This window comes from Rattus rattus, chromosome 1, assembly GCF_011064425.1.
Source record: "Rattus rattus isolate New Zealand chromosome 1, Rrattus_CSIRO_v1, whole genome shotgun sequence".
Taxonomy (NCBI): Eukaryota; Metazoa; Chordata; class Mammalia; order Rodentia; family Muridae; genus Rattus; species Rattus rattus.
This window is the reverse complement of record NC_046154.1, coordinates 262,598,168-262,623,635: the sequence shown is the minus strand read 5'-3', so window position 1 is coordinate 262,623,635 and position 25,468 is coordinate 262,598,168. Positions and strand designations below refer to the sequence as shown.

Sequence of the window (25,468 nt, the reverse complement as noted above, 5' to 3'; positions counted from 1 at the left end):
ACTGGCCTCCTGATTGACGAAGAGCGGAGGCTCGCTCCCGCTGCCGCTAGAAGGCGCTGCGCCTCCCGCATCGCCGCCACTAGAGTGCGCTGCGCCTCCCGCGTCGCCGCCACCATCGGGGCCACCGCCCCGGGCACCCACAGAGGTCAAGGCAGCGCTTGCCCGTGGCCCCGAGGCCCCAGGGACCGACGAGGGCACTGGGTCTCTCAAGGAGACGCCGTCCTCGGCTCACCATCGCTACCTCAGGCGGGGTCCGCGCGTTCCCTCCGGGAGGCCCGCTTCCGGTCCTGCGGGCGGAAGCGTCGCCGCGTCCAATCCGGGTCCTGGCCCGGGCTCGCACCGGGGGCGCCGGGCGGCTCGCAGCCGCCTGTCAGCGCCGAGGGGCGGCGCGTGCGTGCTGCGGGGCGCACTCTGACCCGGAGACGACCTGTCTCCCCTCTCCCTCCCCGCCTGTGAAGATGGCGCTGTCCAGGGTGTGCTGGTCTCGGGCTGCTCTGTGGGGTTCGGCCGTCGCCTCTGGACCCTTTGTCACCCGGAGGCTGCAGTTGGGCCGCTCTGGCCCTGCGTGGCGAGCCCCTCGGTGAGGGCCCTGGAGAGAGAAGAGCATTTTTGACGTAGAAGCCCTTCCAGCGGCTCAGCCTCCGCCTCTCGGGATCCCACGCCTTGGGCCCTGGGTTTTGCTTTTCCACGCTGGATCCCTACCGAACGCCGGTCCCCAACCCTCCCTATGCTCTGTGTCCTGAGATCTCCCTGCACATCCTGAGCTCATCCATCAGCTTCCCCTCCCCATCTCTGCATGACCTCAGCTCGCATTCCCCTGTCCCCGCAGACTGTGCGCACACTCCACGCTCACACCTGTTCATGGCTTTTCTGCACGATCTGCCCGTCTCAGACTAAAGGGCTTGGGTTTCCAGAAGGGTCGAGTTCCGCCCTCGGGAACTCGTGTTGTTTTATAGTAGGGGCCCCAGGCACGGAGTGGCTTCTACTAGTTCGCAGATCGTCTCTTTGGTCTTCCTTGTAGGTCTTCAAAGCTTCACCTTTCTCCAAAGGCGGACGTGAAGAACTTGATTTCTTACGTGGTGACCAAGACGAGGGCGATTAGCGGAACGTACCACCGTTTCTTGGGGCGTCACTTCCCCCGCTTCTATGCCTTGTACACAACCTTCATAAAAGGTAAACGCTAACATCGAAATCCCGGAATCCGCTCTCCTGGCAGCGTTAGTTACAGTCAGTGAGATGTGCGGGGTCCACTGCAGCGCTGTGAATTGGGAGACCTTCTCTTCCTCCAGCGTTTGAGCATTAATTCTTACAAATTGTCATGGTCACCTCTTAAGTATCTAGAAGGATGTTATTACGGTAGACAGGTCACCTCTTATCTGACATCACAGGAGAGAGCAGAGGAGATATATTCTAATTTCCTTAGAAATTCCTTGTCCTGCACAAGAGCAGGGGACTGTTATCATAAGAAAACCAGATCTAAATGCTTCCCTTTAAACTTCAGCTTTTTAACACCAGGGCGTCACGGTCAATTAACCCCACGTGTTCCCCGACCAGATATTAACTTGCTGCTTCCTGGGGCAGCTTAGGTAACTTGTAGTGGAAATAGAATTATAGGGGTTGGGGATTTAGCTCAGTGGTAGAGCGCTTGCCTAGGAAGCGCAAGGCCCTGGGTTCAGTCCCCAGCTCCGAAAAAAAGAACCAAAAAAAATAAAAAAAGAATTATATACACATGGTTTCCGGGTGTTTCAGTTCAAAGCGGAGGTCCGCCAGCTAGGTTGAAGGGATACCAGTAATGTCACATGACCCTGGAACCAAAATGCCTGACTCAAATTCCCATTTGTGATTTAGACTGTGCACTCTCGGTGGTGACTTACACGGTCTGTCCCTTTGGTTTCTCATCTATAAAGAAGCAGTAGAAGCTGCCTACTGATTACCTGTTTCTGACTATTACTTAGTTGTCTAGAAAGAGTGTAGCCCAGGCTGGCCTGAGGCTTTCTGAGTCGTTGAGGATGACCTTGAACTTCTGGTCTCCCTGCCTCCATGTTCTGAGTGCTGGGATTACCATGCTGAGGCCCCACACCTAATGGCAGAGATTAAACCCCCACATTTAAAATGCTTAGAACATGTATTTATTGACCTATTTTAGTATGGCAAGCTCTACACTAAGTGCCCAGTATGTGTTAACTGTTACTATTGTGTTCTATACTTTTACCCACTAATTAAAACAATAGACTGTTGCCAACTTTGAGTGTTACTGTAATTAGTTAGCTTCCTGGTTACTTTGTCTGAAAAATGGAGGTAGGAATGGCTGCCTTGCCAGCTATGGTGGTTCTGTGTCTCCAGCCCCACAACCCAGCAACCCAAGGCAGGAGGAGCGGGAGTTCTAGGCCAGCTTCAGCTACGTAGCAAGATCCTGTAGAAACAAAAACAATAAACCCCCAGAAAAAAAATGTTTAATGGCCACCAATCATACATACGCATACATGCCCTGTATTATTTGAAGCCAATCTAGGTAATATTTCGCTCATAAATCTGGGAGCGTTAAAGGTGATTTTATTCATTTTATTTGTGTGACTGCGTGTATACATGTGTATATGCCTTAGTGCTCTCTGAGGTCAGAAAGTGCTAGGTGCCCCGGAACATGAGTTCTGGATGGTTGTGAACCACCCACCATGTGGGTACTGGGGAACTGAACCCAGGTCCTCTGCAAGAGCAGTAAATGTTTTAAACCTCTGAGCCATCTCTCTAGCTCTGGAAGCATTTTTTTTTTAAAAAAAATAACTAGATAAATATAAGGATTATCATAGATTGAAGATTCAGAATGGAATCATAGCCGTACGTCAAATTATGCAACTTATAAACACTCCCCAGGAAGCAGCAAGTTAATATCTGTCTGGGGAACACATAGGGTTAGTTGACCATGCTGCCCCAGTGTTAGGGAGCTAGACTTTAAAACCAAGCATGAGTAAGGAACTCTTCCACAGCAGATCATAATTCAGCTGGGTGATGTGTCGGGGAAGGGATCGGGAGCTTCCTTGTTGGTAGTGCCGGGGAGGGGCCGGTGTGTGTGCATGTGCGTGACCACAGTAGGAGATTCAAACCGGGATAACACCACGTTCTGTCCTCCACTTTAATGGGGCAGGAATACAGATGTTATGGGCTGATGCCAAAAAGGCTAGAAGAATAAAGGCAGACATGTGGAAACAAAATCTAAAGTTTCATCAACTCTCTTACCGGGATATGGAGCATTTGAGACAGGTACGGGCCAGGGACAAACACCCAGAAGCTCTGGGCGAGGTAACTAACCTGGAGCTCAACTCTGCTTCTTTCTCTTCCTGTCGATCAGTGGTCACACATTCCCCTTTGCCAAGGGCGTCCTGTTGTTTGTCAGAACTGGGTTCGCTGAGAATCCGGTTCACAGCAGGGCATGTAGAATTCCTGGTGCACTCACTGATTAAATCTGTAAGTAATAAAACCCAGTTTGGTTTTCAACACACAAAAGATCTGCACGGAGCTGCAGTGAGAAAGTGTCTGGCAGTGACCCGAGGAGCAGTCTGAAGCTGAAGTAAGAGCCCAGGAGAATGTTTCATTCTGCACATCCACGAATGTTCACTTAGGGATCTGATAAAAGGCCAGGCCCGTAACTCAGTATTTGGGAATAACAAAAATTCACACCTGAGGCTCCACCCTCAAGGGACCATCAGAAGTAGAAGCAAGCAGGGTCCTTTCTGTAGGCTGCGGTGCAGACTCATTTTAAGTGAGTGGGATGGAGGGATTGGCCACGTTATCAGGAGCTCGGGTTAAAATGGGATCTGCTTGTTTCTGTTTAGTTCCGACGAGATATCACCAAGTGTCTCTTCATAGGCCTCATCTCCATTCCACCCTTTGCCAACTACTTGGTCTTCTTGCTAATGTGAGTATATACCACCAGCAGCTTGAAACTATACATTTTTTAAAAGTATTTTATTATTACCTTACGTGTATGGATGCTTTGTCTGCATATATGTCTACACTACACGTGTACCTGGTGCCCTCAGTCACCAGAAGAGTGTGTCAGATTCTTTAGAACTGGAGTTACAGATATGGGTGCTGGAAATCGAACCCAGGTCCTCTAGAAGAGCAACCAGTGCTCTTAACAGCTGAGCCATCTCTCCAGCCTTGAATCCCAGTGCCTGGGCGTTGGAGGCAGAGGGTCAGAAGCCCTAGGGCAGCCTGGATGATAGGATGAGTTAAACGCTAAGCAGAGCGACCCAAAACCTTTCTCAAGCAAACAGCAAAAAAAAAAAAAAAAAAAAAAAAAAAGCCAAGGAAATTATTCGTTTTTACTTACTTTTTTATCTTTTATTTTTATGTATATGTGGTTGTGTGAGCATAATTATATGCATGCGGGAGTGAAGCAGAAGTGGGCGTTGGGATCCCTGGAACTGGGGTTATAGATGGTTGTGACCTGCCATGTCGTTGCTGGGAATGGAACCTGGGTACTATGGAAGAGCAGACAGTGCTCTTAACCCCAGCTCCCAAAAAAATCGTTTAAAAAAACTTTTCATTTCAGAAGTTCAGAGGTCATCAAACTTACTGCTTCAATCTTTTCATTATCCCAAATTTAAAAAAAATAATTTACTTATTTTACTTTACGTCTCTGAGCGTTTTGCCTGCATGGGTGCATATGCACCACGTGAGGGCCCACAGACTGTTGTATGCTGTCTTGTGGTGCTGGGAACTGAACCTGGGTCCTCTGTAGGGACGGCATGTGCTGTTAACCGCTGAACCATCCCTCCAGCCCTTGTCCCAAGGTCCTTAAGAACTACTCAGTGACATAGTGACAGGTGCACGTGGCTCAGCAGCTCTGGGTGTCATAAAGTATCCTACAGACAGGCTCTCTGCAAGACGAATGACACTCTCAGCAGAATAATCATTTTGCATTCCGATATCATGGCTTCGTTATTTGATAGCCAGAGATGACGCTTGTACGTAGGGAGCCTGCGTGGCATTTGAGCCGAGGGCTGCCGGGTAACAGCAGCTTCGGACCAGAGAAGGTGAAAACCACTCTTCTCATGGTTTCAGGGCCTGCGGGCCCAGCTCTGCCTCCCAGCGCCGACGCTGGACGGTTCACAGCTGCCTGTAGTTCCAGCTCTAGGGGAGCTGACGCCCTGTTCTGCCGCACTCATATGCACATAATCAATGGATAAATAGTAAAATAAGACTTCTCAGGAAAGCGATTGGTTTGTCTTATGTGGGTGACGTTAACAGGTTCGACAATGAAGTTTAGCTGTTGAGTGAGCCAGGTGGAGGGCCCAAGGCCACTCTATGTCTGTGTTCTGATGTGGATTCTTGGGAGATGGCTGCCTCTTTAGGACGGCAGTCTGAGTGGTGGTTCTTACAGCACAGTCGCAGCTCCAGTGAGTGCGTGAGCTTGGAAAAAACCAAACCAAACCCCAAGGTCTCACCCTCAGCGCTGACTGTTTGGAACAGAGAGAGGCTTGCCTCTGCCTCCCAGTGGGACTGAAAAGGTGTATGCCGTCACACGCAGCCCGTACTTGTGATATCTGTGTCTTAAGGTCGTAGACTCATCTCTGCTCTGTTGTGTGAATTGATTACCCCGAGTGGAAAAAAGTAAATAAACCTCGCCTGCCCATAAAAGTAGTGCTAGAGGCTTTGTAGCCGGGGTAACTGGATTAAAGAGCACATTCTGGCCTTCTCAGGACTGTGTACATGTGACCGTGCTGTGGTGGGCAGTCTGCATTATGCACACCAGGTACCTCTGTATGAACCGCTCCAAAGCATGTTCTACGTTTTAGTTCAAAGCGAGGCATTTTACCTGACTGCCGCACCCCGAACCTCCCTTCAACCACATTTCACTAATACGGCTTGCGGTTGATCTGAGACATGGGTGAGAAAGACTGTTGTGTAGAGAAACAGGCCTCTGCCGGCTTCCTAGGACCCATGACCGCCAGGTACCTGACTAGCCCGCTCTGAAAGATGCCTCTGTCAGAAAGTGACTTTATGGTTCTTTTTCCTTTTAGGTACCTGTTTCCTAGGCAACTGCTTGTCAAGCATTTCTGGACCCCCAAACAACAAATTGACTTCTTGGACATTTATCATGGTTTCCGGAGGCGGTCCCACTTGGAAATCATCACGCATCTCAGAAGGGCTAGCGCTTTGGTTTCTAATGAGAAGCTCCGGTGGCATCTGGAGGACCTGTGCACCAAGGTATCTCTCCAGCCAGGGCTCTGGAGGTCCCGGGCTCTAAACCGTAATGAGCAGCTGGTCAGGGCCTTCTAAAATCTACCCATCTCTTGCAAGGTGCAGAATGGCACCCACCCAACGGCACAGGACATCCTGGCTCTCAGAGACTGCTTCTCTACCTATCCCTTGGGCTTCAGCCAGCTCCAGGCTTCTCAAATGGTGAGCACCTGGAGGCCGTTTGCATCCACGGCTCGCCCTGTTTGAGGCTGTAAAGTAAACCTTTCCCTCTTCTTGCCCTGCCTGTCAGAGAGCCTTGAGCCAGGCCATGCTGCTCACACCTTACCTGCCCCCGCCTTTGCTGAGGTGGCGTCTGAAGAGCCACACCACTGTGATTCACCAGCTGGACCGGGCTCTGGCAAAGCTGGGGACTGGTCACCTGACTCCGCAGGAAGTGAGATCGGTAAGAGGCTGACTGATGGCTGTGTCCGGCAGGGCTGTGTCCAGGCTGGAGGCTTCCATGGCTCCTCACTCAGAGCAAAACTCAAGCTCTGTGTCTGGGCTGCTTTAGTTTTCATATAGGATCTCCCTGTGTAGCCCTGGCTGGCCTCAGACTCTCTTTGTAGATGAGGCTAGCCTCCAACTAAGTGCTAGAATGACGCTCATGGTGACATGCTGAAACCTCCCCACCATCCCATGTAGTGCAGGCTGGCCTCAGACTTAAAGCAATCCTCCTGCCTCAATCTTCCAAGTGTTGGGATTACAGGCAGAGCCACTACACCTGGCTCTACACTCGTCTTTATTTTCTTTCTGTGGACTTTTTCTTAATGAACATAGAGTAGGGATGAATTTAAGAAGCAGGGACCCTGGGCAGGGTACAATGTCACACGCCTGTTTTTAAAAACAAAAATTCAAGGACAATATATTTTAAGCCTGCTGTTTGGGGTTATACAGGCGAATCCGTCACGGCCCGCTGTTTCAGACTCATGGGAGTGGCAGTCATCAACTTAAAAAAGAGGAAAGTGGGGGGTTTTGGCTCAGTCTTGAAGGTTTTGGCCCCGCTGGTTTTGGTACCATCATGAAGCAATGCATCCTGGGAGTATGTGGTAAAGCACAGCTTTCATCTCCTGTCAGCTGGGAAGTGAGACAGGAAGAGGAGGGCTAGCATCATGTAGTGTCCTGCAAGGACACCTCAGTAGGCTTCGGGCTTTAGCTCCTCTCCTCACTCCCAGGAGCACAGAGCAGAGGGCTGAGCCTCCCGACCTGCATACCAAGCTGAGGCCGTTGGTAACCTGGACAGGGTTCATGCGGAATGTGCCTGCAGGCCTCGTGCACGCTGCTCAAGTTCTCTACCTGGGACTAAGAGCGTGTGGGCCTTGGCAGGACGTGTAGCAATGGGCACATTAGTTTATCACCTCCAGTTTACACTGCATGCTGGAGGCTTCCTGTGGGGATGAGGTGGTGGCTTATTCAGGAGGTCCAATCAGTGTGGATTATTTCTATGTCTGTGGCGTACTAAGATTGCTCTCTCCTGAGTGCTACAGGCTTGCTATCTTCGTGGCTTGAACTCTACCCACACCTCTGACGACAGGTGTCGAACTTGGCTGGGAGAATGGCTGCACATCTCCTGCAGCTTAAAAGGTAAGGCGACCTCTGCCTGCGGCTGTGCTGCTGGGATCTAAGCTGTAAACCAAACCAAAAACCACAACAAGAACCAGACAAACAAAATACGGGCTCACTGTGCACCTCTGGCTGCTTTGGAACTCACTATGTCCTAGATTGGCTTTGGACTTGCAGCCATCCTCCTGCCTCTACCTCCTATTGCTGGGATTATATCAGTGCAGCACCATCCCCAGCTCATTTGTACTGTGTTCCGGGGTTATTTAGGTATTGTGAGCCTACTGCATGTAGGCTCAGTGTGGACTAAGACAGAGGCCTGCTTCCTGCTGGAGGCAGCGCTTCACAGCCTGGGAACTGTTGGCGTTTGTCTGCGACATGCCCTGTGCACAGCAGGGTTTTAGCACATATACTTACTTGCCCATACCCATTCCATGCCAGCCACCGCCCTTTGTCTGCAGTGTGCCAAACAAACGATGTCTCCAGACACTGCCAGGCGTTCCTGAGCTTGGGGTGGTGAGGGGAGAGGGACAGAATTGTCCCTGGTGAAGCTGAGAACTGTCACTACAGCACCAACCTCTACCATGAGGTGACTACTGTCATGAGAGCCAAGGCCCAGTGGATAAATAGAAGCAGAGAAAAGCATGCATTCAGGGCGGGGGTGAAGCGAGACTGTGGAGAATTGCCTCATGCCACTGTCCTCCCTGTCTGCCTGCCTGTCCCTGGCCCTACACCAGTCAAGCTCTGTACCCCAGGCAGTTAGAAGGCCGCTGTCCCCTAGCAACCACTGACTCTGATGGTGTTTTCAGAAGCTGAGCTGTCTCTCTTGCTGCACAACGTGGTCCTGCTCTCCACCAACTACCTTGAGACAAGGCGCTGAGTGAACCGTGGGAAGGATGGCATTGTCCTGCAGTCGCATAGTGTAGCGGTGTGGGACCAGGGAGCACGTGCCAGCTGACTGTGCACCACTAGCATGGGAGGCTGGCAGAGGAGCACGCTACCCATCCGGGAGCTATAGACATTCCCTCACTGCTTGAGCCTAACCAACCCGTGTGTGCTGCTGTCCCCTATTAACCTGGAGCTGGCAAGCACCTCTGGTCACGTAGTACCCAGGTCCTATACAGTCGGCATTTGCCCAGGTGGGAATCATGTGGCCTCAAATTCACAACTGCCATGGGCTTTTTTGTTTTTTTGAGGTGAGTCTGTTGCCCCGGCTGGCCTCAAATTCCTGAGCTCAAGGGATCCTCCCACCCCAGGCTTCGGGATGCTGGGGCTACAGGTCCATACTGCACTAGCCTCACTGCCATGTCCTTTACAGCAGGGCAGTTTTCCTGAGACCCTGTGTCTCATGAAGCTGAGGATGACCTTGAAGTCTGGTTTTTCCTTCTTCCACCTTGAAGGGGTTGGAACACAGGTGTGGCGCCCCGCAAAGCTCTGGGGTGTGGCCTTGGAGAACTGGGAGAGTGCTCCTGACTCCATGAGTGCTCCTCACCACATCTTTTTTGCTAGAGATCTCTGGTGCCAAGAACAATGCCGCTTACCCTGGAGTGAGGACACCTGTGCCTGGCCCTGCACCAACGCCCTGGCAGTGTTTTTTTCTTACACCCCCTCCCTTTTCCTTTCTTGGCCCTTTGGAGACAGTCTTACTATGTAACCCAGGCTGGCCTTCGATTCCTGGCAATGCTGACAGACACTTCTGCCTCAGCCTCCTGGGGACTGAGAATATAAGCCACACCCACCCTTTCTGGTGAGACCAAAATTAGGGATGCTTTTCCTGTCACTAGCACGGACTAACTTCCACCGCCCCTTTGGTATTCTCTGGACACTTGTTTTTTATTAACTTATGGGAACATTCTCAAGGAGAAGGTGAGAAAGAATGGCTGCTTGGTCCCTCCCTGCATTCATCCCCAGTGTCTTAATTTCCAGGCTGTCACCACCCTAAGGACCTTACATGTTTGCTACCTCCACTGTGTTGCAGTGAGCCACCTGTAACCAGCAGTGGCCGCCTTTATTTAGGCTGTGGGTCAGAACGCACAGGTACTAATTACTGCCCAGCCCAGGAGACCAGATTGCATTGAGATAGTGAGTTGGGCTGAACTGTTGTGTGTACATCTATGTCCTGTAGTTCTGTAATAACTTGCTGTAAATGCATGAAGCACGGTCTTTAAACCCAAGTAAAGACTGCCTGAAACCAGTTTTTGGGAATTACTTATGCACACTCTACTCACTTTCCTAAGGCTTCTTTTCATAACAGTGACATAACCTAACTAATGGGTGTTTAACCGGTGGGAACAGAGCTCTCTGACGGAATGGAAGAAGTGTTTAAGGATCAGACATGCTAGAATGGTAACCAGGGTTAGAGAAAAGCGCAGCCACAGATATCAGGGGTCTAACAGGCCAAGTCTGTCTGAGTAAAGGGGAACATGAGGAGGTCTCACAGGACAGGAGTTTGGAGGCAATGGTTTGCATTTCAGTCACAAAATACTCCTATCACCGACTTAGCTCCTAACTGTCTAGGGTAGCTCTGCATAGAGAGCAAGGGAAGCACCTTCCTCTCACTGCAGTAAGGTAAAGAACCCCACACCACTCTCCAATATTTCTTTAATATTACATTTAAATATCTCTTTAAATACAGCATTATTACAATGTAAAGAACCTAAAGAGTGAACATTGTTTTCAGAGAACCAGACAAGCTCTGGGTTCACACTGAAAGTCCGACCTGTGTACGGAGTCCGAGGAGACAACATACAAGAGCTGCAGCCGTGCACAGTTCATCTACGCTAGACTGGGGACTGGCTCTGCTTCTGTGACACAGGCCTAGCCTTCCTGGCAACCAGGAAACATAAGTTCTGTCCAACTCAGGTAGCACCAGAACTGAGATGGACTAAGTTGTAGAGGAGGTCCTTTGCTTGACATTAGTCAACGCTAAATATAGCACTCAGACATCAGGGTCAGTTTGAATCAACAAGGAATTAATGAAATGCATTTAGAGTAAGAAATCAGAGTTATATAGAAATATCAAATGTCTGGGGCTGGCTAGTCTTTACATTTCTTTTTTTTCGGAGCTGGGGACCGAATCCAGGGCCTTGCGCTTGCTAGGCAAGTGCTCTACCACTGAGCTAAATCCCCAACCCCTAATCTTTACATTTCTTAATGAAAATCCAAATCTAAAAGCTAAGAGAGATGGAGTCTTAAGGAGGGAAGGGGCTGAGTCCCCTCCTGTCCAACAAACTTTCAAGAAGATTCCATCAAGTCTCAGCTAAGCTTGAGTCTTTGAGACTGCGAGTTCTAGCCAGGAGTGAGAACACTTGACCTCTTCAGATATCGCTAATGAGACTGGAGAGAGAACGTACTTAAGAACCCCAACAAAAGAACCAAGCAAACCGAGGAAGGGACAGTGGCAGAATGGGCTAAACACCAGCGTCCACTTTAAGTTCAAGGTCCTTCAGGCTTAGGGATCTTTGCAGATGTTTCTGCTGCCACATACACTAAAGTTTGTTTATGACACTAGGGCCTTATTATCCCACCAAAAATAAATAGATAAAACTGAGCGAGGAGATGCACACCTGCAGTCCTCACACTCAGGATGCACGATCAGAAGGGCCACCACAGGTTGGGGGCCAGCCTGATCTACATAGCAAGTCCCAGGGCCATTTAGCAACACACTGCCTCCAAAAAACAAACAAACAAACAAACAAAAACAGAACGAGTTTGTTTTTCTTTCCTGGTAAGAAGGTAATGTTGCCAATAAAAACGTCAGTGCTGGGTGGGCCTTGGAACGTCGCGAGGGGAGCAGCACTACTGCTGAGGTAAGTGTGGAGTCCCAGCCATGCCTGTCATTATAAGGAGACCCCGAATCCTTTGGATGTGGGACTTCTACATCATAACTAAAAACCTGTCTGACTTCCAGTTTTCATGAGTCTCCCAGATGGAAGGTTCTGATAAACACCTGCCACTCCTAGGATTGAACCATAAACTCCAAAGAGCTTTCTAACCCCACACAACCAAGAAGGGCCGTCAGGGCAGGTACAGAGGGAGTCCTCAGTCATGATGAGCTGTGCTACAGTTTACATTCCATTCAGAGCCAAGACCTCCCAAAGGGACAGAGTGCGTGTGCGTGTTGCACTAGGTGAGTGTGTGTGCGCGCGCGCACACACCTGCTTGCGTGTGTTGCACTAGGTGGGAGAGCAAGCTGGACAAAGCCATCTTCAGACTGTTCCATACTGGACCCCTGCCTGATGCTCAAGCCTCACTCTGTACCACACCCCTACCCAGCTTGCATTTCACCTTCTAGACAGAAGTTTCACTCGAGTACCGAAGCACATACCGAAGCACAAGAAAGAATTCAGTTACAGACCAGGATTCCCAGTTTGCAGATCAGGTCAGGGAACACCAAACACGTTGGAAATTTACTTATTACCAGTTAAAGGGGCGGGGACAAGGCAGAACAAACATTCTGAGCCCCTGGGAGTTTTGTACAGAAGCAGAGGCTCTTCTGGGGCCTCCCCTCCATTGTAGGCTCAGCTGAGTGGCCTTCCCACTAGTGTGGCTGCTACAAGGCGCCGGGATGTGAGGAGCCAGCGTGGAGCCGGGAGCTGCTCAATGCTTGGGTCTGGCATTAGGCATAGAGAGCCGCTTGAGCTGCTGAGCTCGCTCCGTGATCGACACCTTTGTTCTGGTGGCCCAGAGAGCATGGTGACGGACCCTGCAGCTGGGGCTGGTCTCCTGGGTATGCGCTCTCAGAAACCACATGTACTAACCTTTCCTACCCACTTCCCTAAGACTTCCAGCAAAACAACCTGGGAGCAGCAGTCCTGTTGTGAAATGGCATTAGATAATAAATAGAGAATGGACAACGTATCTCAGTCACACCGCCAGAGGGAGTTCTAGGGCTGAGTCTTCAGGGGTCCGGTCCTCACTCTGGGAGTTCTGCACTCCACAGCCTTCTTCATCGTCTGTTCGGAAGGGCAGGCTTGAGGGAGACCAAGACGCGTGGAAGTCTTCGCTCTCGGGCTCCTTACGGTTACAGTCGTCAGGCAAGCGTTTGTTGAGACCGGGTGCTTTCCCCACTTCCGGTTTACAGAGAGCAGCTGAGTCTGAAGGGCTGCAAGCCACCAGTGAGGTAACAGGGAGGGAGAAGACACTCAGATCTTTCTCCTTGGGGAAGGAGGCTGTGCCTTCTTCTGAACCAGACTCTGCTTTCACTCCCACGACCGGCCTCTGCTCTACCTGGTAGTACACCAGAGGTCCACTGTTCAAGTAGGATGGGCTGCTCATCGGGGAGGCGGCTGGGTGTTCTGAGTTCTCAGTAAAACACAGGACGGAGGAACCTGGGGGCAGCTGAGCCTGGATGAGAATGGGGGCTGCAAGGCCTGGACACAGCTCCTGGGGAACAGCCAGGGGCTCCTCTAGGATGCACACGCCCAGGCTCTCCATGCTGGAGTCCAGGCTCGCGCTCGAGCCACTCGAGTCCTCCTCGGCCTTGAGCCGCTCCAGTTCCTCTGCACTCTGCAGATGCATCACTGCAGTCTCGTTCTCAGCGATGAACTCCTGGAAGTCCTGTGTCTCCGAGCTCTGCGCTCCCGGCAGGGGCTCATCCTCAGCGGCTGCCGGGCGACTCACCTGCCTTTTGCTCTCCAGCTCCAGCTTCATGATGGTGTGGAGGTAGTGAGTCCGCACTCGGATCGGATTAAACTCAATCCGCCCAGCCATGTTTCCACAGCCATCCCTGGAGCAGCCGCAAGGAAAGGACATTCGATCCACCTGAGGGAGCAAAGGAGGTTGTGGCCAGATAAGAACGACAGCTCTAACAGGGGAGACAGGTGACAATCACTGGCACACACAGCAGTGGGACTTGAGAAGCGACCGATTCAAACCATAACGCACAGCTCAAGCTCACAGCCCTAGGCTTAGCTTCCAGACCACTTGCAACTTCAGCCTTAGCTCAACCATTAATTGGTGGTGGCTTCTCAAGAGAGCCATTTACTTTCTCCCCTGGGCTTCGTTTCCTTTTCTAAATAAAAAGACAAGAATCTCATCAAAGGCTCCTTCCAGTTAGCACGGCTAGTGCTACCTCTGAATGCTGGCATCTCAATGCAGAAGAGGTCTGTGCCTCAGGAACTTCAAGAACTTACCTGGTTCACTGAGACAAAAGGCTGGGCCAAGCCTTCTGCATGACAGGCGTGGAGATCTTGCTACTTTGATGCAATGTATTCTAGGGAAACTAAACAAAGGTGCCTTCTGCTGAGGTGCTGACTTGAGGTTCACACTGGGGCAGCACCTCACCACCTGCTTTCCCCTGAAGGTCAACCAGAGTAGTTTTAAAGCAGTGGCCAAGATAATTACTTACGGCCAGGGGTCTCTAGAAAGACGATGTGCTGGCATGTGCCTTTAATCCCAGCACACAGTGCGAGAAGGCTAAGGAGGGTGAATGTGAGTTTTGAGGCCAGCCTGGGCTATAAAGTGAGTTCCAGGCCAGTTTTATGAAGGAAAAAAAAAGGGGGGGGGAAATGCTTTCTGCTTCTTTCTATCTTCTTAATACAAAAAACAAAACTCAGAAAACTTACACAGCAAACAGTGAGAACATGTTTCCTATAACATCACCTTACTGAGCTCTTTCCCCAGACCCAAGGCAAGGTGACAAACCCGGGAATTCCAGAATTTGGAGGTGGAAGCAGGACCAAGAGTTCAAGGTCATCCTTGGTTATAAAGCAAATTCAGTTCCCAACCAGCTGGAACGAGACTGGTTCCCCCACCCCAAAAGCAAGCTTTCTCCAGTCCCTCCAACCCTAAGACTCTTACGAACAACTGGCTGAACCTGAGACCTTGGGAAAGAAATGCCGGTCAGAAGACTATACAGCTCTGTGTTACTAAATAAAGCCAAGGGAAGGAGTTAAAGGCTGCCGCTTGTGTCTGCTTGTTTTCTCTGGGAGGGCTGTGGAACCACAGCGTATCTCGGCCACGGGTCCCTCACCCAGTAGGAAGCTTTTCATCCTCCCTGTGCCCAACCGCATCCCAGGTTTGGGTGTGTAACTGACCTGGCATTTAATCCCAGCCTGGCTACAGGCACAGGCTTCTGGGTCACAGTAGAGCCGACAGTCACAGCCACACTCTTCCCGAGATGCGGATGGCTCTGAGCCCTGCTTCTCCCGGCATCGATGCGTGGACCCCGAAGCCCTCAGCAGGCCCCCGCCGTTTGCTTGGGCAGGGGCTGGAGAAGAAGCAGTCATCCACCTCCACGCTTCTCCCATCGATGTCTTCGCCTGAAACGTCGTCGAGGGTCAAGCTGCCGCCTCCCACGGACTCCACCCGCCCCGTTTCTTCGGCTAGCTGCCAGGAAGGAGACGGGCTAAGTCAGCTTTGGAGCATTACCAACAGTGACGGAGCCCCCCGAGTTCTGCAGTGACAGGAGCTGTGTTGTCCCAGAGCTGAGCACCAGAAATGTGCAGACGAACTGGGTTTTATCTGATTTCCAAAATAATCAGTGGTTGCCATTCCCGACTGCACAGGATTAAAATCCAGAGCCTTCGCCCTTCTCAGTTCTAGGTCCTCAAAACCAGTCTCTGCCAGCTGCGGCAGCACAGAGATGTCACCCCAGCTGCTTAGCAAGGAGAGGCTGGGGGGCCTGAGCAGCACAGCAAACCTGCCTAAAGGGGTTTTTATACACACCTCGTCTTCCCTCCTAGGAGGTAACATTTCCACAGCGTTCCCTCCATTCCTAAACTGTCACCTGCATGGAGCTAACAGTGTACCAGAGGCTGGGTGTTCCTTAGCGATACTGGGAACCTTGCAAAACGCCCTCAGGAGAACCCAAAGCTACCTTCAGAAAGAAAGGGTGCACTGGAGAATGGCACCAGCTTCCCAGGTCTTTGTCAACGGAATCCCCACGCAGTAAATAGTCACCGTGTGAGAAGAGCTGCACCTCACTGCTGGGGGGGGTGTATTATTCACAACTGCGAACACCACTCTAGCACAGGGGCTAGAAGAAGCGTGGACAATCCTCCTTTTTTTTTTTTTTTTTTAAGATTTATTTATTTATTATATATAAGTACACTGTAGCTGTCTTCAGATACACCAGAAGAGGGCATCGGATCTCATTACAGATGGCTGTGAGCCACCGTGTGGTTGCTGGGAATTGAACTCAGGACCTCTGGAGGAGCAGTCGGGTGCTCTTAACCGCTGAGCCATCTCTCCAGCCCCTACTCTCCTCCTTCTAATCCTCATTTATTTGACTTCAAAGGAAAACGGTGTGAGGTAGGGCAGTATGAATAACACTGTGTGATATCCATCAGCGGAAAGCTGGGTTTTCTGCACCAAGGTGGACAGAAAGCCAGGCAGGACTCTAGAAGGACAGGCTGGAGAGAGTTTCTGGCTGAATGAGTTCTTCAAACTCACTAGAGGATCTAAGTAAAGAAAACGAGGCCCGGCCCCTGGGGCCCTGAAAGCTGCTGGCGGGCTGAAAGCCCAGTGGCTGGCGTCTTCAGCCTATTTCATCAGACAGCAACAGTGCTGGGGCACGAACAGCTCCTGCGAGGGGTGACGCAACAGGCCTGAGCCACCGGTGAGCGGTGCACCTCACTGCTTGTGGGGAGCTAGCGGAGTGGGGCTTACGGCTTCTAACTCTATTCCCTATACACCAGGCAAGCAACTGCCAGGTTCCTCTCTGTACCCTCACAACCATTCCCATGTGTCCCCAAACTGGCCTGTCCCCGGCATTCCCGCTGCCCCCAAAGGAAAGCCATCAGATGCAGGAGAATTCAGATCTCCACAGAAGGGGCATTGCAGAGCAAGGCACCCAGTCATGAAAGGGCTGGGACAGCTAGATATTTTGGGGGAGAGAAAAGTTAAGGCCAGGTATAGTGGATGGCTCACACTTAGTAATGCCAGCACTGAGGAAGTGGTAGAAGCAGGAAGAACAAAAAGCTCAAAGCCGGGGTTGGGGGTTTAGCTCAGTGGTAGAGCGCTTGCCTAGCAAGCACAAGGGCCTGGGTTCAGTCCCCAGCTCCAAAAAAAAAAGCCCAAAGCCATCCCCGGCTCTACAGCAAGTTCAAGGCTTAAACGTCATGAGACCTGCCCCCAAAACAAAACCAGGCAAGACCAACCACCACCTAATCCAAACTACTTACAGTAATAAATCCCATATGGATAAAGCAAAACTAAAATATTAGAAAATTATATGACACAAAGGCTACAGCGCTCTAACGGTTCGCTGAAGGGCCCTGAGGGGAAAGAACTATCGAATGGCGCCCAAGACACGTGGCACATGGGTGATTTCAAGACTGCGCCTGTATAGGTGCTAAGGACAGGAAGCCTTCCGGGGAGGAAGGCAGGTTCCCGCCATGCTCTGACAGGATGGCGTGCTCAGTCTTCCTGCTCGGGACACACAGCAATGCCACCTCTCACATTACCCCTCCACCTCCTGTGGGGGAGCTGCCTTCTAGGAAAGGGACAGAGAGCCTTCACTGCAAGGGAGAAGCCGTTTATTTGTCTAGCTGTTACTATAGCAACAGAAAGGTGACAGGGTCAGTGACTGGAATTCCTCAGAAGAAAGGGAAGGGTGAACTTCACTGTGGTTAGAGTAACAGGTGTGAGGCCTTAGGAGCAGGCCGAGGGCGTGCGAGGAGTGAGGGAGACCTGGTTGGTCTACACCCTCCTGACACCCTTCTCCAACTCAGCCAGGCCTCAGTTTGTCTACACCCTAGAAATAATGCAGCTGCCTCACGGCGGGGTCCAGAAACTCATTCATATTCTCTAACCTGTGTTGGGGACGGAACTGGAGGCTTCATGCACACCGGGGAGCGCTCTAACCACTGAGCTGTACCCTCGGCTCTGGGAAATTTGAGGCCTTGTGGAAACTCTGATAAGAGTGTCGACGTGGGTGTCTGATGAGTCTTCTGGTGCTGTCACTGTCGAGTATGGAGTAGGTGGGGTATTTCTTTTTAAAGACTGATTTATTTGGCCTGGTCTGGTAGTATATGCCTTTAATACCAGCACTTGGGAGACGGGCAGGCAGGTATCTATCAGTGACCCGAAGCCACCTGGTCTACATAGCACGTCCAGTGTTAGCCACGTGAGCCAGCGTGTGAATGCTGTGGACCAAACCTAGCTACTCCCTCTGTAAGAGCCACAAATGCTCTCAAGTGCTGAGCCATCGCTCCAGCACCTACTGCTACTGTCTCCAAGGGGACCATGTCAGCCCTCTGGGGTGACAATGCACAGATCACAGAGGGCCATGCAAGATCTGTCAAAGATCCAAAACCTGCTCTAATCAGAACAACCACTGACGCAGGAAACTTACGTTCTCTTGCTGACAGACCTGAGAAGTTTTGAGTATTCACACCATGCTTAAAAAAGCATTCTTGTGACAAGTAGTAAGGGGACTGTGGAGAGAAAGTGGCTTTTTATCTCTGGTTGACACTGCCACCAGAGATGACAAGAGGAGACCACGTTTGGAAATCTGAGACTTCTCAGTAGAAACAGAGTTCGCACTCTGTTTGCCAAGATCAACAGTGCAGATCAGCCTCGCTGGACACAGGGTTCCCACTGGGCCTCGACACTCAGGAGGCCCCGGACCCCACACCCCAAAGGCACCTTCATTTTCTTGGCATGAAGTTTCTCCTCCTTCAGGTGCTCACGAAGAATCTCTCTGTGGTTCACCTCTTGCTCTTGTGCAAACTCACAGAGGGTGTAACTGCGCACAGAGTTGTGGCGTTGGGCCATCCCCAGAGAGCTTCCACCCTGGCTGGGCACGCTGGTGAAACCCTGTCGCCGGGCGAAGTAGTACACAGTCACCTGGTCAAAGCGGACATTCTTCCTCCGCAGGGGCTTCTGTCGCTTCAGGATGGATGTTGCTGTGAAAAGGAGCACATGGGTGTTAATCCGGAGACAGCCAGCTCAGGACCCTCACCTGCTCTTAGTCATGGAGGCTCTCCCGCTCTCCCGCTCTCCCACACCAGAGACTACTTCCAAGTCGTAAGTCATATGCGAAACTGGAAGGAGCTTTGAACCTCAGCTGGTTCATCCTCCTGCCTCCACACTGACTTCATCTAAATAGCTGGGCACGAGATCTATTTTTAGACAGCAACTGGGGAATGCTAGGTGTTTATTTCAGGAGAAAAGAAAATTGCCATGAGATGATTTAAACTAATTAAAGCTAAATTTTAAAAATTTAGCTCTTCAGTTTGTATTTCAACAGCCACATGCGACTAATAACCACTGACAGGGACATTCCCACCACAGAGGAGGTTCAGCTGGACGTACTCTTCTGCAGAGGGAGATTTTCTCTAATTGACCCGATGATAAACATTTTAGGCTCTTTAGGCCGTGAGGTCTCTGTTGCAACCACTCGAGCATACCTTAGTGCATGAGGACGCGCACGGCCTTGGGCCTGACTGTGACGGCCAAGTAAACAAGCCTGACCCTCACTGTCCGAGCTGCTTAGGCACAGCTTGAGAGCGAGCTGAGAAATGCCACTGTGCCCAGCAGGCGCCACCAGAAAAGCTGCCAGGAGTGCTCTGCTGAACCAGTGCCTCTGCTGAGGGGTTTCAGTTCAGGGTTCAAACCTCGGAGATCCAGGGGCTCGAGACAATAGGACTGAAGACCTCTGGAGATGCTCCAGTGTCCAAACCAAACATTTACTCCTGTTCCCCTACGGTTTTCTGAACCCCTGGGCAAGTCCCCTGAAGTAAAAGTCTCTTCCTCCCCCAAATCCCACCCATCGGCAACACAAGTAGAATGAATCACTTTAGCCTCTGCTACTGGAGCAGTGAGGTTTTCCAGATACAAGGGCATGCTGTGGGAAGGGTAAACCCCCGGGCTGGCTCCAGGGCTCTCTGAGGAGTGTGGGTCAGGCACAAGGAACGGCTCACTCACGTGTGAAGCTGGCAGTCGTAGGAGGGTTAAGGCTGTCGCAGCTGTCTGCACTGTCGCTGCTGGACATCTCATCATCCGAGTTGGAGACTGACGAGCCCACGTCCACATCATCGAATTTCCTCTTGAGGCCTGAGCCTGAGAACGCATCCATTGGCTTCCAAAGGTCTCCTTGGGGAGCCAACCACGATGGCCCCAAGCTGCTCACCACCAGCTAGCCAGGAGCATGAGGACTCTGCCCAGGGGAGAACAGCAGTCAGCAGTGTGGTCCCAAGACAGAGCTGGCAAGTCTGTCAACATAGCACGCTCACTGCAGACAAGCAAGTGGCCGGCACTGAGTCTGCTTCTCCAACCTGGTCTTTCTTTGTTGGCTCAGGCCAGTGCTCTCACTTGCTCCCTTCCAGCCCCTCAGTCACTCTTAGAACAATCAGTTTGCAGCAGCACCTTCCCAGGGGAGTGACAGCCTCACTTTCAGCCCTGCTGGCCACAGCAGTCACTGCTACTGCTCACTGCCCTTCTGACCACACAGGACAGTACTCTGAGGTATCACCGGGAGACGAGATCAGAAAGAGCATAGGCTTTGCCTAAACCAAAGCCAGACCCAAGTGTTAATCCCAGAGATAATATAGTCTGGCCTGTCCCCAAGAGTATATCTTAACTATACTAGTTCCTTCGATATTAATAGCCTTTTGAGTGAAAATAGGACTGCTGTGTTAAGAGTTTAGAAGACTACGTATATCAGTACCTCCTAGGGGTTTTTTAATACACTTATGGTCAAGGTAAAAGCTGGGAGAAAACAGTTCAGTGTTTCACAACCTGACTATGGAACCCACTGCTCCCAGAGTATGTTAGGGGGCAAATCGTCTCTGGAACACACTTTGGGAAATCCTGCTCGAGTCTCTCAATTCTGAAGGACATTGGCAGCCAGGGAAACCCTTGACCCAGATCTTCACAAGTGTGAAGCGTCTCATCAGACTCTCAGAAAGGGCAAATTTAGTACTGAAGAAAAGGGGGTGAGATTAGAATCTGCACTGGCTTCAAAACCCAGAGAGCAGGGCTGTGGGTGCGGCTCAGTGGCCGAGTGCGAGCCCAGGGTACACAAGGCCCCATAAGTTTAATCCCAGCACCACATACAATTCAGAAACCAGATTTTTTTCATGGCCTCTCATCATTTTCTATGCACAGAGGAAAACACGGATTTACACTCTCTGGCCTCTGAAAAGAAGCCATCAAGGGAAAGCAGAAGAGATTACCCTGGCTACAGGACACAGCAGGCACAAGCCTTTCTGTCTCTTCCTCCCTCGTTAGACGTAAGCTCCTAAAGAACACGACTCTGCAGGAGAAAGGCTGAGAGGCATCCCACACATGACGAGGCACGGGACCCCCACGCCGTGGTCTCACTAGCTGCTGGCTGTGCTGCAGGATTAACAGCACCGACCGGGACATGCAATTGTGACTGCCTGGCTTCAGAGCTGCTTCCCAGAATGCACTGCAGTGACGGGAGGTATTGGCTACATCTCGATTTTCTGGTCTCCATCTTTTAGTAGCAATTTAGATCAGCTCTACAAAGTTAAAGCAAACCTGGTGGGCGCTTTGGGGATTTCCTAAAATATCTACTCAGATCACATGAAAAGAACTCTGCACTTATGTCAAAAAATGAACCTGAGCGCCTTAACTTTCAAACAAGTACAGCCTTCAAGTAAGTTTGGCTGAGAAGAAAAATTACAATCAAGAGTTTGTTAAGAATTATAATCAAGGCTGGGCATGGTGGCATAAGCATTTAATTCCAGCCCTTGGGAGGCAGAGGCAGGTGGATCTCTCTGAGTCTGAGCCTAGCCTAGGCTACATAGTGAGTTCTGGGACAGCCAGGGATACACAGTACCTGACTAAAAACATTTATATATAAGATAATTAGGGGCTGGTAGTACGCAGTTGAGAGTGCTAACTGCTCTTCCAAAGGGCCCGGGTTCAGTTCCAGCAACCAACCCTCTAATTCCAGATTCAGGGAGTCTGAAACCCTCTTCTGGCCTCTGCAGGCACCATGGTACACAGGCATACATGCAGATTAAAAACGCCACTACGCATAAAATCTAGAAGGTTTTAAAAGAATCAAATAAGTCTGAATTATGAGCTGTGTTCCTAGGGTCTGCCCACAGGTCACACTAGGAAAAGACAAGAGGTAAGAGAACAACGGGACCTTTTGCCGTTTAAGATCTTAGCTGGGCTTAAAGATGATACCCTTCCAGCTAACAAATGTCTCATTCCAGTCTATTTTGGGTGAAGGAGCACGGGGGGTGGGGGGGACCTCTGTCATTAAATATTCATGTGGATGCTATAGCGGAAAGGAGAATGCTGTCCACTGAATCCCCTCCCCCCATGCCGTCTCAACTACACGAGAAACCAACACTGAGCAAAAAACAGGTTTTCTTGGAAAAACCTTAAGTGTCCCTTCAAATCTAACTGAACTCTGGTTAACGATTCTAGAAAAATGGCTGCTCCTTAGCCTGGAAGCACTCAGGGACGGGATTGGAAGCAAATGTACACTCTGCCTCTCTCCTCAGGGTCCTCTGCTTCCGGCCGTGTGGATTTCCTTGAACTATTATTTTTTAAGTCTCCCATGGAGTTGGATCTGTGCCAAACCCATTTCTCTTACTAAAACTCCCCCTTATCTTACCCAGCTGCCCCCGAGGACCCTTTCATCCCGCTTACTCTGTGCCCTTGAGCTTGGCGATGCCGGCACTGCTGCCCGTTCCGAGCCCCTTCCTCCCACCTCTGGGGTTGTGGGTTGGGCAATGACAGAGGTAGGCAGGAAAAGAAAGGGGAGGGGAAACTGAGATGTAAAGAGAAGTAATTTTTCTTAAGCAGCCAAGGATAATCAGGCCTACATTCGTAAATCGTGTGCCTACGGATCTAGATGACCTATTCCAGTAAAGGGCTGGGACGCAGCTCCCTAGCCCAGTGGCTGCCTGTCAGGCCTCTGGCTTCAATTCCCAGCACCACAGAACAATGACAACAGACCATCTCCTGGATAGCCCTCAGGAAAATCCGGGACCCCACTGTTCTAGCTCTCTTCACCCACTCAGGATGTTAGCGGTACTTCCTGTGAAACTGCCTGTTTTAATTGTTTAAGTCTAGCTACGGGCTCAGCCGCATGAGGCCCCAGCCTGTTTCTTGAGAAAGGTCTGGAACTCCCATGGTCCTCTTGCTTCTTCAGCCTCTCAAATGTGTGCCCCAAGTGCAGCCCTCCAGCCCTGAAGATTTTAATTTCTATCGCCATCCGCTGGCAAACAGTGCACGTTTACGGTCCAACTCTCTGGCGAGAGAGCCTGAAGACGTTCGTGGTTAACAGGAAAACCCTCCCCATTCCATCCTGCCTAGAAGAACTCTAATCCATTACTATAGTAACCATGAGAACAAGTTGCATATTTTTTTTTTTTATTCACCGAATTAACATCCTCTCAGACCCAAAGTAGAAACCAGTCCTTCCCACTGATTCATCTATCCCCTTAATCATTGGTAAAAAGATCAAGGCCCGAGTTAAAAAAAAAAAACTGACCCTCACGTGACAGTATATGCACGTAATCCCAGCCTTTAAGTGCAAGAGGAGCAGGAGTTCAAGGTCATCCCTGGCTACAAGGCAAGTCTGCAGCAAAGCAAGGCTACATAAAACCCTGTCTCGACCCCCCTCCCACTCCTCTACTTTATTAAGTTATATGCAAGCATTGAAACCTTACACAGATATAACCAAGGTGAGACTAAAATGCAAGTCGGAGTAGCTAACTAAATGAGCATCTCGAACAACAGATAATGCACCTCCCTATGAAAGCTTTCACCTGCCAGTGAAGTGAAGCGCCAGAGTGTTTTCCGTTTCTAGCTGAGCATTTCCCAAAGGTTCATATACGGCTCACAGCTACGGCACATGGATGACATTAGGCTAGCGCCAAATAAAACCAGCATGTATATTTCAGTACTAAGTCTACGCTCTCTTTCAGACTGATAAGGACTCAAACCTCAAATCCCAACTTATATAAGAAGAGCAAAAATCGGGTGTGGCAAAGCACGCTCGTCCCAGCAATCAGGAGACAGAGTCAGGTGGCTCTCTGTGAGTTCCAGGCTGGCCGGGGTATGCACAGGAGTCCTGTCTCAAAAATCATCAACGACAAATACAGTTCAGGGGGAAACTGTGGACACAGAATATATTTGTAAAGTTTCGGTGATATGAACCTTTTCCTTAGACGACTCCAAAACCCTAACACAGGGTACGCCTCACAGAGGAGAACCTTTCCATCCAACTAGAACCCAATATTCTGCTAAAGGTCAAGGAACCTCTTATAAGACTGTTAAGACTACCAGCCACGACTCAGGTAGAGGTAGAGAGGCTCCTGTTATACCATAGAGTAAACTTGAGTAAGATGCCCTTCCCTGTCCCCCCTTCCTAAGATGCTGTGGGTGACTCGCAAATACTATCTTATGGCTCTACGTGTCCTTGCAATCACCAAGATCATGGAAGTGCAAAGGCAGTGTAACCCTGCTACTTAAGATAGGTATTTAAAGAAGGCCCCTTCCCACCCCGACTCCCCTCCCAGGGTTTTACCCCTTTACTAACCCTAGGTTAGAATTCGCCTCCCCCTATGTAAGCCACATCCTAGAGAAGACACGAGAGCCTTGTGAGAGACCTGGAACATGATGCTGCATTAACTCTCCTCTGAAGGATATCGCCATTTATAACTCTCCCACATACCGACATCCTGGTTTTTAGAGATTTGTAAAATTTAAAGCCGCCGAAGAAAAGCAGAATGTGGATCGGCTGGGGTTTTAACCATGGAAACTGGAGGACACGGGGAACAGTGTCATCTCTTGGGGATAACTTCTAACCTTTCATACTGAAGAATGGTTTCTGTGTCACACTGCCACTCTCAACCCTTCTAAAAGGGTGAATCAAGACCATAGCACTCAAAGGGATGGATGGCAGGCGGCGGCTGCGTATTTAGGCCTGTGAAAAGGATCAAGCTAGCAACCAGGACAAGTGATGCTCTCATTTTTGCACACAACGCCAGAAAAATGGGAGACATCGGGAATCAGAGCACAAGGGACATGCCAAGTCACCAGTTCCCCTCAGCCCCGCTGAGGAACCCTTCCGCTCTCAATCCATTGATTCCCGCTACCCTTCCCGCTCATTCCGATCTTCTGCAATCCCCACAGCCTTCCATATCCTCCAGCCTGCTACTCACAAATTCCCAACCACTCCTCCCACATTTTCCTCCAGTCCCCCTCCCCTTCCTTCACTTCCCTCCATCCTACATCACTGCCCACTCCATTCCGAACTCAGCCGTCAGCCGCAATCCAGCCGGCTTCCAAGCCGCCCATCCGTCCCTCGAGCTAGCCTGCAGCCCGGCCCGCGTCCCCGGCGCCCCAAGCTCCCACGCCTCTTCCCAGAGGCGTCCCGGCTCCCCGCCCCCCGCCTCCTTGGTCCGCACAGCTCGGCGCCGGAGCGCTGCTCCACGGCCGCCCAAGAGCTGCTGCCAGGCAAGGACGAGGCGGACCCCTCCGCCCCGCACCCCAGGCCCATTACCGGCCCCTCCGCAGCCGCTTCTCCCGTCACGGTCTCCGCCGCCCTCGCTGCCTATTCAGTCCGTGTGCAAGGAGGGGAGATCGAGGCGTGCCGGCTCCCGGGCCCGTCGCGTGGCTCTCGGGGCTGCAGGGTGTGTGGGCCGGCCGGCAGGCGGCGGGGGGCGGGCGGCTCTGCACTCCGGCTCCCCGGGCAGCAAAGCCCAGAACCGTCCCGGCTCCGGCTAACAAT

General features: G+C 51.0%; 2 protein-coding genes across 5 annotated transcripts; one reads left to right on the top strand and one right to left on the bottom strand.

Moving 5' to 3' along the window:
• The first annotated feature begins 96 nt into the window (after positions 1-96).
• On the top strand, positions 97-13,837 carry Letmd1 (LETM1 domain containing 1). 4 transcript variants are annotated; one of them, XM_032885260.1, is made up of 9 exons: positions 100-580; positions 1,022-1,173; positions 3,143-3,258; positions 3,831-3,913; positions 6,024-6,210; positions 6,304-6,405; positions 6,494-6,646; positions 7,728-7,824; positions 13,523-13,837. In XM_032885260.1, exons 1-9 carry the CDS (start codon positions 459-461, stop codon positions 13,624-13,626), a joined length of 1,116 nt encoding a protein of 371 aa, XP_032741151.1. In that variant the 5' UTR covers positions 100-458; the 3' UTR covers positions 13,627-13,837. The 4 variants fall into 4 exon arrangements, with proteins under 4 accessions (XP_032741156.1, XP_032741151.1, XP_032741141.1 ...); XM_032885250.1 differs by lacking the exon at positions 13,523-13,837 and adding an exon at positions 8,610-9,995 and having other exon boundaries at positions 102-580; XM_032885256.1 differs by lacking the exons at positions 3,143-3,258; positions 13,523-13,837 and adding an exon at positions 8,610-9,995 and having other exon boundaries at positions 452-580.
• Positions 12,183-25,468, bottom strand: Csrnp2 (cysteine and serine rich nuclear protein 2). The gene is given in 6 exon segments (XM_032885277.1): positions 12,183-13,563; positions 14,838-14,988; positions 14,990-15,129; positions 18,391-18,650; positions 19,672-19,903; positions 25,241-25,468. Coding segments are annotated over 5 exon segments (1,599 nt in total). The 5' UTR covers positions 19,823-19,903; positions 25,241-25,468; the 3' UTR covers positions 12,183-12,666.

Bases quoted from the DNA above. Each gene is read 5' to 3' on its own strand.
- Letmd1 (XM_032885260.1), top strand. From the start codon at position 459: ATGGCGCTGTCCAGGGTGTGCTGGTCTCGGGCTGCTCTGTGGGGTTCG. The intron at 581-1,021 runs GTGAGGGCCCTG...TCTTCCTTGTAG, and splicing joins CCTGCGTGGCGAGCCCCTCG to GTCTTCAAAGCTTCACCTTT. The intron at 1,174-3,142 runs GTAAACGCTAAC...TTAATGGGGCAG, and splicing joins GTACACAACCTTCATAAAAG to GAATACAGATGTTATGGGCT.